This window comes from Lampris incognitus, chromosome 19 (assembly GCF_029633865.1).
Source record: "Lampris incognitus isolate fLamInc1 chromosome 19, fLamInc1.hap2, whole genome shotgun sequence".
Taxonomy (NCBI): Eukaryota; Metazoa; Chordata; class Actinopteri; order Lampriformes; family Lampridae; genus Lampris; species Lampris incognitus.
Window position 1 is genome coordinate 28,127,672 of NC_079229.1, and position 14,543 is coordinate 28,142,214.

Below are 14,543 nucleotides of genomic sequence, written 5' to 3' on the forward strand. Positions count from 1 at the left end.
TGCCCGCTCTTAACGATGATGTGAACCAATAACGCGCGATAAGAGTCCGCGTTGTTTCGACAGAAAACAGTTGGCTTCCCGATCATTTTCCGAGACGCGGATGAGCAGGACCGGAGGGGGACCGTCTCTCAGCCAGACCGTCGACACGCCTGGAGATCAAGGTAATCGCTCCCCGTTCAATCAGACTTTTCCCCTCCGTCGAGAATAGCAGATGTCTTTATTCAGATGTGTTTCATAAAGTGTGGATTACGTCGCTTAACAGGCTAAAACCCCGGTTACTGAGTTTGGGGTCTGGCAACAGCGTTCGTTGCGAATTTGTCGCTTTTTCTTCTTCTTCTTCTTCTTCTTCTTCTTCTTCTTCTTTTATTTTGATAAGATGACGACGCGTGCCCGTCCTAACGAACCCGCCCTCTCTCTCTCCCAAAGCCCTAAAGTGCCAAATGCCAAGACTGGAGGACCACTGCTGGAGCTGCTCTTGTGCGTCAAGAGCAGAATCTAAAAATTCGTCCGGAGCGAACTGGGTCGCGTCAAAGGCCGAGGAGATGATGTCCATCATCACGACGGTGCTCCGCAACGCCTACGGGTCCCTGCACGACGTCCGGACGGCCAACTTGATCCGACGGGGTCTCGTCCTCTTCACCGTCGGAGTATTCCTCGCGCTGGTGCTCAACTTGCTGCAGATCCAGAGAAATGTGACTCTTTTCCCCGAGGAGGTGATGACAACCCTGTTCTCGTCTGCCTGGTGGATCCCGCCGTGCTGTGGCACAGGGGCCGGTGAGTGCACAGCTGATTCGTCTCCGTGTCATCGATGCCAGGCATTCAGCCGGAGAGCGCTGACCCGCGTTATCTGCCATTTGCAGGTCCACTAGTACGGACAATAGCATGTATAGGGGGAGGGGCTATTGTTACAGGATCTAATACGTCTTATTACGTGTCTGCAAGGCCATAATCTCCGTAATCGGTTGGTAATAAATAAGACGGGGTATCATTCGAGTTTGTTTATGTTACTTATTATGTAAGCGTCCCCGCCGGCGGTACCGGGCAGTGTTTTGTCTGGGAGCCCATTGTCAAAGTTTTTTTTTTTTGCTGGACGCATACGGTCGCGCTTCTCGCCATGTGATTGGCTCGCCGAGAAAGTGCAACAAACGTAGGGCAAGGCTGTCCGTTCATTGGCTGCGTTCATAACGGGTGAGCTGAGGGGGCGGAGTCTCCTTGCCGCCAGGACGCAGACCAGGAAGTGGTTGGCTGCCCAGTCCAATAGTGAAATGTCTCAGCTCCTCCCCCGTCCGGGTGCCAGGCAGACAGGAAAAGCAGAATCGAAACAGTATGACCGCTCATAGGTTTCACATTGCTTTTGTTTAACCACTTGCAGTCACCGATGATGCACAAAGTCTGCATATTTTTTAAACCTATCTCAAGTCAAGTCTGATTTATTTGTATAATCACAATTAAGTCACACAGGGCTTTATAGGTAGTTGCAGGCAGTACAGTGACACCTTCTTATCAATTCAGCTGAGCTAAAATTCCACAGAGGAAAAAAAAACCTTTTCAGGAAAAAATATGGCAGAAACCACACGAACAGCATAAGAGGAGCTCGCCCTCTTTCAGGGATAGACATGCAATAGGTGTTAAGCGGAAAAGGTAGACAGACAAACAGCAACGGATTTTACAAAACACACTCGAGGCAAAATGTGGATTACACACGTAGCGAAACAGTGCAGAATGTATACAATTAATACACATGTATACTATCAATAATGTTGAATTCTAACCTAAATGTGAAAGTTCACATCAGCAGGGGAAAAACAGCTCTGCTTGATGATTCAGATAGTGGCATTTCATTTAAAATAACCTAACACCGTCTGCTTTTCTCACCCCTTTTGCAGCTGTCGTCGGACTGTTGTATCCCTGCATTGACAGCCACTTGGGAGAGCCACACAAATTCAAGAGAGAGTGGGCCAGTGTTATGAGATGCATCGCAGTCTTCGTTGGTATCAACCATGCGAGTGCTGTATCCTTCAACAAAATTAATAGTCCACATGTATATGTACAGGGAAGGATTTTTTTTTTATTGTAGCCTTTTTAGTAGTAACACTAGTAGAAATAGACAGGGGGAAGGGCAAGACAAGTCATGCAGTCATGGTCCTGAGGACCTATTTGAACCCAGGACATTGCAGTCAGTGGTATGTGCTTAACCTGCTGTCTCAACGGAACACACCCTAATGTTCGTTTTTGGATATAGTTACATATTCGGCTTGTCATTTTATTCCTTTACTTGGTTGTTGTTGTTTTTTCATCCTCCACCTGAAACTTTTAAGGTATGTTTTACCTTTCCATCAGTAGTGGAACCAGTGACTATGGCAGGAGTGATGCCCACTCTTGACCTTTTCCCTAAATGCCAAACTCGCATTTCGAAATGATACACCATTTTCTTTTGATTAATGGCTAATCCACTGCTAGTTCCAGTCAGTATGACCTCCTTAACTGTTCCATTACACAGAAACTAGACTTTGCCAATAATGTCCAGCTGTCCATGACACTAGCAGCCCTGTCCCTTGGTCTCTGGTGGACATTTGACCGGTCGAGAAGTGGCTTTGGCCTGGGCATTACCACTGCCTTCCTAGCTACAGTCATCACCCAGCTGCTGGTCTACAATGGAGTCTACCAGTAAGTAATTAGCATACATTCAGTGCCAAAGCAATTATGTATTTCAGGCTTTGCAAGTGGAACACGGTCTGTTCAGGTTTTCACTCTTAAGGAAACAAAATTCTTTTCCAGTTGGTTACCACAATATTGTGCCATGTCTTCCATCATGGTTTGGGTTACATTCAGTACATAACGCTGATGCTTAAAGAGGTATTGATGTTCCATAAAAAGTACATGCACACAATCAATTAAGTTGATTCAATGGTATGTCTGGAAGTTTTTCCACCCACCTCATTCCACAAAAGATTTGATCAAGACATTGGCAACAAAATGTAGTTCTTATTGTTTTATGATTTGGGAGCCCAGTCACATTCCTCCCATTTGCTTTTACTGGCACCTCCTCAAAAACACTTGGCTGATAAGAAGTGTCGCTTCAGTCAAGGGCTTGCCAAGGGCCAGATTGAACAGGGAGAGGGCAGTGGAAAGGTGATAATGTTTTTCAACACGATAAAATGTAAATGTTCCTCACTGCAGACAGCAGGCCTATACCTTACGAAGCTATGTTTACATGTCCTTGCCATCCCTTTAGGAGTGAGCGTAATTATATGGGTCGTATTTGGATGTCTTCGATTTAGCATGATGGTGGTTTTTGTCCTCCAGGTACACGTCACCGGACTTCCTGTATGTGCGCTCCTGGCTCCCGTGCATATTCTTCTCAGGAGGTGTTACTGTGGGCAACATCGGCCGCCAGCTCGCCATGGTAAAGTCACTTTCTCTAGACTGCATGCTCGCTCAGGGTAATTCACTTGCTGTGAAAATAGCTTAACAAGTTAGTTGTGCATTAGGCAGCAAACTTTTTAAGTATTTACCCTTTCATCATTTGATTTCACTTAAACTTTTTAACACATAAACTGAGAGGGAAGGCGTCATTGCGCGATCAGCTGTCAAGTAGAAACAAGTTTGGAAGCTCCTGCTAATATAGTTCGCCAATAACTCCGCAAATGTTTTGATTACATTGTGATAGACCGCAAAAGTAGGTAAGGCTCTGAAATGGCTCAGAGTTGATCATAATGCAAAAACCCCCCCAAAAAACCTCACAACAGTCCTCCAACCCATCCTAGGTTCACAATTATTCCATCAAGTCAGCTCTGATGTCTTCATCAGGCGTCTGCCCAGAAGCCTCACCTCATTCTGCCTGCTAAAAGTTACGAGTCCCGTCACTCCCTCAGTTTGACTCAAGGAAAGCGTGAAAGCAGATTAAGGGCTGTTGTTTTTCACAGTCGTGGCCCCGACACAGAGCCAGTCCCCACTCGGCTGACCAGAGGGTCATTTGCAATGCGTTGTTTTTGTTTGTGACGGGGCTCAGAAACTTGGCACAAGTGAATGCGTTTTTTTGTTTTTTTGCTTTTTTTTGTTTCCTCTTTCTCGCCCTCTCTCTCTCCCCTCCTCCCTCCCTCCAGCATTCAGTTTGTGGGTAGGATCAGTGAATAACATCGTTTCATTCATTGTTTTTTCCAAATTATTTTTAGTGGCCCTTACTTCCCTTCTTTTTTTTTTGGACTGTAACTAGTTGGATTGAAACAGTTCAATGGTGGCAACGAAAAAACAAATTCTGCTCTTTTCAGAATTTCTGTTTATCAGGATCCACTTATCAAGCAGTGAAGCCGGTGCATTATAATAACAAACTAACTTTAACATTAACATGTATAGGGATGCCCTCAGCTCTGTTCTTCAGAAGCCATGGGTGGAAAAAAAGCAGCCGTACAACACGTCAGTGCAGTAATTGGTGAGACGTTGCTTGTTATCCTCGTTGTCTGAATTCAGCGAAAATCTCAACTTGATGAGGGAAAAATGGAAAAAAAAGTGGGATGGATGAAAGCAGCATTCACTCATCCCCCCCCCACCCCCCCCCCCCAACTTCGATGACTTTCAATAGTATCTTACAGCAACGTCAGCAGATTTTCCGTTTATTTCATTTCCTTCCTGTGGGAGGGGAGTGCATGTGAGGGAAAAGGAAGTGGAAGAAAACAATTCATTTCTTGTGAATTTTGCTGTCACGTGAAGGTTTTCGGGATCCCACATTAGAAACATGTTGAGCTGAGTTAACAGGAGCACGTGCATCCTCTTGTGTACTCTGTGATTATATCTTAAAGAAAAGCCTTTTGGCTTCTTTTAATGTTTTTTTGTTTTGTTATTAGAACATGGCATCAGCGGGATGAGGATCAGTCAGTCCACAGCGTTTACTTTGGCCCCGAGCAAGACATAACAGTCCTAACCTATACGGCCTTACAGCGCCGGTCGTGTAGAGGAGAGACGGAGTAAATAAGATGATCTTGTGTTCATGTCGCTGTTCTCAGATGTACGTTTCATTGTTAACACAGACACGTCTCTCTGTCTCCCACCAGGGTGGCGTTGAGAAGCCCCACAACGACTGAACGAAGGGCCGGAGCCACACGAAGTATGGAAAAGAGAAGGACAGTCAACTTTAAAACAAAAAAACGCAATCGAGACCGAAAATGAGTTTAAAAAAAAAAGACTCGGTTTTGACTTTTTCCTCTTCCATCGTTCTCAAAGTGCGGGTCTGAAATCCCCTCGTGACTCAACGTGCCATGTCCTCCGCACAACATCATGGCCAAACGACCCATCCCTCCTTCCGCTGCTGTGCTCCAGTAGATTAAGGACTTCCCTCGCCGTGGACGGGCCGACGCCGGTCGCCCCTCCGCTTCTTTTGAAGTGAATAGTTGGTTGCTTTCATTTTTAACATTGGAAAGAGTGAGCTGCTTAGCGTTTGGGAGTTGAATGTGGTTAAAGCGTGTGCGTGTGTTTGCGTGGATGAATCTCACTCGTAGCAGGACAGACTTGGGACGAAGCGTGGTGCTACCAAGCCAGATTTTTATTTTTTTTGTTTTGTTTTGCCTGAATATCATATGATCATAAAAGGGAAATGTTTTAGGGTTGCGTCAAAGAAAAATGTCTTTGCCCAAGTTGACGTGTAGCTCCGTGGTCATCACCGTGGCACAGATGAAATCCGCTGTATGTTCCCGACTGAACAAAACAAGTATTAATCTAGGGAGTCACTGAAATTGTCCACGATCAAAGATCCCAAAGCAAACGTGCAACGCGACAATGAATAATGCAGTTCTTCTTCTATTTCGATCACGGTCTTAGTTTATCGAGGAGGGTGCCATTTTGGTTGCTTTCGACAGAATGGAAAGGAATACAGGAAGAAGGTCAATGGATCCGGTTGATTTTCACTATTTCGAACATGATCAATATGTTGTTAGTGAGGACACCCCCCAAGACCGTTCCAAGTTTTGAAAGACCGGAAGTGAATAAGCGGAGTAACGCATGTGTGTCCACCTTCTTTAGGATGTTGTCACACCGGTCCAACCCATCCTAAAGACTCCCCTTTGTGACCCCTGGTGGCAGTGATGGCTCTGTGGCCATCTCGTTCGAAACGGCCTTTTTGATTTGACAGGAAGACCTTCGAAGGTCAGAAATAACTTAACTGGATGATTGTAAGACTTCTCCCATTACGAATGGTATTTTCAGACTGTTGGAGAGGTAGTTTGGGAACATACACCGATCGAAGGAGAGGGCGGGACATTGTTACTTCGGCCTCGAAGATTTGCAATCTGTGATTGCCTTTGTATTGTAGAATCTAGTGCTTTTGTCACTATACCAGTTTAGTTTTATCATTTGTACAAACATAATGACATTATTGCGTATATGTATAATGGCTTACGTGTGTAATCAGACAGGTATTACCATACTAGACCTACGGTGTGTTAGTCAGCAGTTTAGGAGTCCCGGGGATTAAGTGCAATCAGAGTATACGTGAGCCGATTATTCTTCCTTATTTATTATTTCTGACAGCAGCTAGAGAAGTAACTCGTGGTAATCCTATACAGTGTGGGAGAGCAATAACACCAGTGTTTTTGTGTTGTCGGAGATTACATGCCTTCTTAGTCGATACCAATGACTTCTCTCACCAGAGAGACAAAACGAGAAAACATTACTGTGTCAAACTGTTGTAAAAAAAAAAAAAAAAAATCTTGAGTAGTTCAATTAATAAAGGTTGAATCTGATTTTTTTTTTCCTTTTTATCTTTTATTTTCCGAGATGCTCTTGCTTTTGCATCGGATCGAGGCGGTACGCCCTGTGCCGTTTGGAATCTGCTCACCTCCGGGCGTGCTAAGCAGAGGAGGAAGCTTTATTTTTTGTTCCAGTGTTTATAGAGTTTGTGTGTCTGATATTTCAGCTGTGTACTGTTTTTACTACCTTGGATTGGAAGTAAAAGATGAAAAAAAAAATAAAAAGGAACAGATGATGAGGTTTGGTGCTCCTGTTTTTCACATTTGGTTTTGTTTGCACAAACACATAAACCACACCCCCGGCTGCAATCTGCCCCATTACTGACCATAAGCACACTCACACAAACACAGACACACACCTGTACAGGTGACTTCTTTTCCCTCGCTTGTATGTCCCACTCGTGTAAAGTGTTGCATTGCATTTAGAAAAACAAACTGCTCCAGTAAATGAAGTTTGATGGATGGATGGGTTGGTTGACTATGCATGATATTGACTTGGGCTTTTTTAATGTACCTGTGCTATCCTGATTGGTTCTTGTCGTGGATTTGATTGAACCATAAACCATAATCACAGTATACAACGTCTCACTCAAAGCGGAATAGGAGAAAGTGCTGACATGCCTTTGTTTACATTTAGACCTGTCCTCTATGGTACTCGTGTAATATAGCGTCAACAAAACCAGGCGTCAATCATCCATTCAGTCACGTGACGACCGGACTTGTGGAACATCGAAACACAAGCCTAATTACTTGTGTCGACGCCTTTATCCAAACAATGGCCCCTCCCGAGTGTTTGGATGTCGGTGGGCCTTCGCGGCCCTGCTGGACCTGGGCTCTCTGGGGCGCCGCCGACGGCGTTTGCAGTGTGTGCTGTCAGGGCTGAGCTGAATGCAGGGGAGACGCTCTTTTGTGCGAGGCCTCTGTCCCCGTCTCCACAGCCATTGTACATTTCTTTGGGTGCTTCTGTCCCTTCATTCTCTCCCATCGACCCTCCCCCAGTCCCCGAAGCTACCGCTACACCCCCTGCCTGTCACCGGGAGGGCTAGCATGAGGAGTTAGCCGTGCACCACCACCCCCCCCCTTTCCTGTGTCTATGCCCCCCCCCCTCCTGAAACACCCTTCTGGAGAGCAGACTTCTATTTATACCTAGCGGGGGACTGACGGTTAACCTTTTGCACTGAGGGAAATTTCTGGGAGCGGGGCCAAATTCCGAGGGCCGCCCTAATTCTTCTCGTTGTGGGAGGAGCCATCTATCTGTCTACGTATAGATATATATATCCATCTATCTATCATGTAAGTTTGTAATGTAGTGTGTATGTATGAATGATCTATCTATCTATCTATCTATCTATCTATCTATCTATCTATGTACCAATCTGTCTATGTATCTAAGTATTTATCTATGTATATATGTATGTATATATGTATATATCTGTGACCCCCCCCCCCCCCCGTCCTGACAGACAGGGCAGTGATCCAGCGCCACATGCTGTTTCACTCACCCTCCTCTTTGAGTCTCCTCCTCTGCTCAGGCAGAATAGTTGGCCAGACTTCAACCTCCTTTCATTTCCACCCAGAGCTGACCAAAGGACTCCATTAGAGCATCTTGCCTTTGCCAAAAAAAGAAAAAAAATCACCTACTCCCTTTTCCTGCTCTTCTTCTCTGTTACTTGGTCTGCCTCTCTCTCTCTCTCTCTCTCTCTCTCTCTCTCTCTCTCTCTCTCTCGCCATCCTTCCTTGGAGGTGAGGAAACAGACCTGACCAAAGAGAATCTGGTGATGTTTGGCATCTTTACAACCACAGGTGCCATGGCAGCCTAGCTCGCCAGATCTTGGTATCAGCTATAGTTCAAAGAGCTTGGACTGGGAGGCTGGAAGGCTGGAAGGCTGGGCTTGTGCCTCTGACACTGCTGTGCATCAGCTCCTCACTAGAGTAATTGCTGAACAATTATAATCCTCCGTTAACTTTTCCTATTTCTGATTTAAGACAAAGGCCATAGATACAGTGAGGGAGGGATATAAACTCCCCCATAACCCTGAATGCCCCACAATTCAAAAATGTTCACCCTGAGAAGCTCCAATATTTGCGTCTTAATGGTAAAACGGTCTTTTACGAACGAGAAACAAAACCTGCCAGTAGTAAGACATAATGGCTCGTCTCGTGTCCAGTGCAAATGAACCTGTCTTGAGGATTTTTTTTGGGGGACAAGTGAATTTCAGTTGGGATGACAACGTGAATATATCACTAGATTACATTACACTCAATTTAAACCCCTTAATCCCTACACACGTGCAAAGATATATAGATATATCTAGATTGACAGACTCACAGATAGATGTACAAAAATGCCAGTTTGAATCTCTCTCTCTCTCTCACACACACACACACACACACACACACACACACACACACGTGTACACACGCACACACGCTCTTTTTTGCCGTCTTTGGGAAAATACGGTTTTAAAAATAGAATAAATTGTTGTTGCGATTAATGTTTTTCTGTTCTTTACAGTGCAGTAACCCAGCCATGACCCCCTCCTCTGAAGTCCCGTCATCATGGCGAGGGAGGCCGGACTCGGCGGCGGTGACCTGAGGAGGCCTGACCTGCGGAGGCCTGGCCCGCTCCCCCCCGGCCGGGAGTCTCTGTAGTGAAGCTCGTGGCCGACGGAAGCGCTGCCAAGCCGGGTTGACTGTCCCTCACGCTCAACCCTCTCCCAGGCTCTGCCGCGCGCACACATCTCTGACAAGCGCCCGCTTTTGATACGCTCACACTCCGGGTGGAGTAGGGGAGTTGGGTGGAGGGGAGTTGGGTGGAGGGGAGTTGTGCCCGAACAACTTATTCTGATGTCGAGAGGTTAAACGCGCCCATGGACGGCCAGGGATTTCAATGGAAGATGGAAAATACGGATGTTGTGCACACACGGGCCCACGTGGGGGGGGGGTGGACAGGCAAACTGGCAGAGAGGCGAGAGGGAAACAGGGAGAGAGGGGTGGGTAGGGGTGGGGGGAGGCGTAGAGGTATTGACGAGCACAAATGCAGGGCTATCACAAAGGAACAGCGATCAACTGTCTACTGTGCGGTGATGGATTTTGCTGCCACCAGATGACAGTATTTATCCTCTTAGATCGTCTGGAAATCAGCGCGATTACGTCTGTGGACCCCTAGTGGTAGGAAGAGGTACGACACTGTCTTGCAAAGGCTGCTCTTATTGTCCCGTTACGCTACAACTGCTGCTATTTACCCAGCTATTAGATGAATGTTCATGGATAAGGGGCAATATCCTTTGGCTATGTATGTTCCAGGGGTAAATACATAATTGAAAGGATTATACGTTTCTTGCAAGACTGTCAGTTTGACAGACAGACAGACAGACAGACAGACAGACAGACAGACAGACAGACAGACAGACAGACAGACAGACAGACAGACAGACAGACAGACAGACAGAATTTAACACCTTTTCCATTGTACTCACCGAGACGTGATTTGTGGGGATGAGAGCAAGAAAGAGCAAACAATACACAGACTTTATTTTCATCCACTTTCTATGTTTTACAGTGTAAAATGTCCAAATTTAGCCTTTGCAGCTTGTATGACTTCCGCAAGCAGCGCTCCAAATCAAGCTGCCTGTGTGTGAATACGGCCTACTTAAGCTAATGACACAGATTCTGAGGAAAATTGTGACGGATGAACATTTGCCAATCAACTTGAACTAATCTGGCGTGTAAATATCCCCTTAAATAAAACAAAACGGGTTTTTTTCTTCTTCTGAGTACTTAGGTGCTTCAATATTTGAACTGTAATGATGATCATTTCACTGGGATGTCTTGGATATGGTATGTCTATATCCAAAACTCTTTCTAATGAAATCTATTTCCAACTCTGTCATAATGATCCTTCTCAGAATATCTAGCCCAGGTTGTATGGTGTCACGCGTACAACAGAAAAGGTCGTCCAAACAAGTAGGCTGAAGCAAATCATCGCACACTTCTATTTCTCTGCCAAAAGGTCTATGGTGGCATTATTTTACTGTGGTTGGAGAGGCAGGATTGTGTGTGTGTGTGTGTGTGTGTGTGTGTGTGTGTGTGTGTGTGTGTGTGTGTGTGTGTGTGTGTCTCGTTTGGGTCTACTGAGTCTTCATTACACCAGAGCTGTGGCCTGTCCCCCGCCCCTTCTCATTCCCTCTCCCCAGGTCGGCCAGGAATAATGAATTACAGTGGGCACTGTGTGTGTGTGTGTGTGTGTGTTTGTGTGTGTGTATGGAGGGGGGGGAGTTTGGCCGGGTGAGTGGGTCAGAAATGGACTCCATTTTAGCTCAAATTACCTCTCAGATCCCATTCAAATTGCAGTCTTAGTCTCTCCTCTCCGTGTCTCGTCAGGGTGTGAGCTGATCCGTCCAGACCCTGTGCTTCATTTACCCGCTCAGCCATTTAAGCGTCTCTGGTGTTGGCTTGTTTGGGCGGTCACGCTCATTTCCCAGGTAATCTTGTGGTTTCTATGACAGTAAACAAAGCAGTGACAAAGTGACCCTCATTCTGACAGCAGACCAGTCGTCCAAACTTCTTTCTTCTCCGGGGCCAAGACCCCAAAGCGGGGGTGCATGTTGGGCCAAGGACCCCAGATTCTGCCAAACTGACCCTTATAAGTGAAGACTTTATTTGCATTGAGAGATTTTTTATTTTTTTATTTTATAAGGCTTTCAGTGAAGAATGGAAAAAAGCAATCATTCATAGTGTGATAGCCAAAACTCAGTAATAAAGACTTTAATAAGCAACCCCTCGTTCTCTGGAGATCACATCAGAAACCCACCAGTTCCCAAATGACCCCTGTAGGAGTCCACTCATTATTATGTGAAACACTGGGTTTCACTGCAAGGAACGAAAGCAGGTTGTCCAAGCGAGCGCCACAAGAAAACAGCAATGAACATACACTGTAGATATAATGGCTTTTACTTAGCAGAGTACACACAACAGTTGTCCCGCTGGGATTTGGCTGCTTAGTCTTGTGTGCCATATCTGTTTGACTCTGACTCTCTCACCCTCTCTCCCTCCCTCTCTCTCTCTCCCCCCCCCTCCACAGGACAATCATGCAGTGACAGCATAAACCTCAGGTGATGCCGCATTATGCAGCCCATCCAAACAAAATCCTCTCCAGTGCAAATTAAACACACGCAGCCTTTTTTCTTTTTCTTTTTTTTTGCAGGCCAGATTAGATTCTGTAAATCGACCAGGGTTATAATAACCGAATAAAGGTTAATGGAATCATTCAAGGTGCGCCCTTTTTCGTCGGATCATCCATTCTTAGAGCTTGATGGCAAATTTATCTTTTTCTTTTTTCTTTTTTTTTTTTTTTGTAAAAACGTGCAAGATTAGAAATGGTTGGAGTCGAGACGCGTTGTGAAATGTTTATGCCGCAGATCTTTAACCCGGATTCCTGTCAGTCATCTCCAGCCCTTTCTTCACAATTCCCCGCTTATAGTCTATTCGTGTTTTCCAGCTGATCCCCCACCCCCCCACACACCCACCCCCCCGTTCATGTCTGCGACAAATAATACAAGGTTGAAATGGGACGTGTTGCTCCGTCTCGGGCTGAAATAAAACCAGATGATTGGGGAAATGAATCCGCCCGCTGCACGAGCTCTCTTAGCTATAATGCTATGATGAGATCCCGTATGTAGATAATAACGAGTCAACGGAGGTAACCCTAGTTATGCCCCCATTCGTTATTCGTATACCAAAGTGCTGACCCCTGTTGTCGGGTAAGCCACGCCTTAAATGGATTTACAGCAAAACAATTTCAAGAAGTTATTGATCCAAACAAAACTACCTGATCCAAGGTCTGCAACAGTACCGTGCATATATGCACTGCATGGGGCTTTTTGCACTGCATGGGGGAGCCCACTTATTGTGCTTTCTAAATTACGACAGCAAGTAGGACACTTCGATTTATCTGGGAAACAATAAGCTTTCAGTCTACTCATCTCGACCCCTGTATAGCGACCAAAGGGGCTGTATTCTGCCAATCTGGGGACGCCATTATACCACCATGTTATATATGTGTGTGTGTGTATGAGCCCAGCTGACACGGGGGTGCTAAATTCACGACATATCCACTGTTGGGGGTAAAAACAACTGCAGGTGGACAGGGGTGGAAGGTGCTCCGTCGCAGCACACGTGCGCGCTTTCAGGGGATTCCAGCACTATTTTGGCCCGATGAACGGGACACGACGCCACACAAGACGACTGACCCCGTCCCCCCTATAATTAAAGCTGCGGGCACAACACACGTGGCTTTCCCAGATCCGAGACAAATTCCTGCCTCAGAAACGAAGGGGAGCGTCAAGTCAGGGGGAAGAAGAAGAAGAAGAAGAAGAAGAAGAAGAAGAAAAAAGAGCCCACGTTGGCTTCGATACAACTTTCAGTCTTTTCGTCACTGGCATTCTGATTCAGTTATTTCACGTTTTTAAATGTTCGGTAACACAAACGTGGAGTTTGAAACAAAACAAAAAAAACACACAATATAGCCTAGCTTAAAACGATCTGGACCATCATCGTGCCCGAAAATGGTGAAAACCACCACTAACTCAACACAACTACGGTACAAAAGCGCTTCGCCCCCCCACCTGTCTGTGTCCACTTGCTGTGCCACCCTCCCGCCCGGGGCTCCCAGACAGGTGCGTGGGGTATGCGGAAGATCCCAAACCCGCTAAGCATCTCACATACTGTCGTACGGAGCAACAGCGGGGTCGCACGGTTGGCCTGCCTAGCTAGCTGGGTCACCCTCGACCAGAGGGGGGGGGGTCTGAAGTGACGTCTTCACACGGTGATCTGACTTAACAAATCCGGTCTGTCTATATAGGGAACACGTTACTGACACCACATATATATACATATATATATTTTATCGTAAATGTTCCCCTTCCTCCTCTTGTAGGGCGAGGCTGTGGGAAGCCGTTGAACCTCACGGAAATTAGCCGTTAGCCGTTACGCGCAGTTTGAGCCTGTCCGGTCTCGCGCACGACCTGCGGTAACTTCCGCCGTCCATCAACCCGAAACACAGACAGACCTCGATAGGAACTAGGGATACATACGCGCGCGCGTGTGTGTGTGTGTGTGTGTGTGTGTGTGTGTGTGTATATATACACACACACACACACACACACACACACACATATATACACACACACACACACACACATATATATATATATATATGTGAAGAGATCACAAATCAAGTACAGATCCGACCGAAGCCTGATTTCCAAAAGGAAGACATTCGATGGTTTGTGTCAGGTTGATTCCGAGATGAGAACGACTGAAGTCTGATTAAAGTTGTACAAAAGGCTTACTTAAGAGACCCCCCCCCACCACCACCACCGTTTCCGTTATTTGAGTGCAGTGGTTGCTATGTGCAGTCTCTATAAAACGGATTGTAGGTTATGACGACAGCTGGCTGATTGAAGTGTGGCCCAACTTCCTGATTTGAACCCTTTCCGTCAAGTCCAGTGTGTAAGCGGTGAAAGCCCTCCGATGGGCCACGTCGGTTTGGTTTTTAACTTGGGGAAAAGTTCTTTCCGTTTTGAAAAGTCTCTCACTGACATGAATGTCAAGTTTTGGTTAAAAAAAAACACGTGCCCTAAACGAATTTAATGACGTTCGGTGTCTTTAGATTAGACCAACTATATGAAGACGAACAAACACATTTAGGATCAGTTCTGCAAACTAATTACATACACGATAGGGACTGCAACTTTCACCACTTGAATTAACATTTGGAAATTACGCGCCCCGGTTGACGAG

At 46.0% G+C, this 14,543-nt stretch overlaps 1 protein-coding gene across 1 annotated transcript; it reads left to right on the forward strand.

Annotated features, from left to right (window-relative positions):
- Positions 1-6,734, forward strand: insig1 (insulin induced gene 1). Its single transcript, XM_056299068.1, has 6 exons — positions 1-161; positions 427-774; positions 1,887-2,011; positions 2,501-2,667; positions 3,307-3,406; positions 5,052-6,734. The coding sequence occupies exons 1-6, from the start codon at positions 101-103 to the stop codon at positions 5,079-5,081; spliced, it is 831 nt and encodes a 276-aa protein (XP_056155043.1). The 5' UTR covers positions 1-100; the 3' UTR covers positions 5,082-6,734.
- Positions 6,735-14,543: the final 7,809 nt, after the last annotated feature.

Excerpts from the sequence above, each read along its gene's own strand:
- insig1 (XM_056299068.1), top strand. The coding sequence starts at position 101 with ATGAGCAGGACCGGAGGGGGACCGTCTCTCAGCCAGACCGTCGACACG. Across the intron at positions 162-426 it reads CGACACGCCTGGAGATCAAG|CCCTAAAGTGCCAAATGCCA; the intron begins GTAATCGCTCCC and ends TCTCTCCCAAAG. Across the intron at positions 3,407-5,051 it reads TCGGCCGCCAGCTCGCCATG|GGTGGCGTTGAGAAGCCCCA; the intron begins GTAAAGTCACTT and ends GTCTCCCACCAG.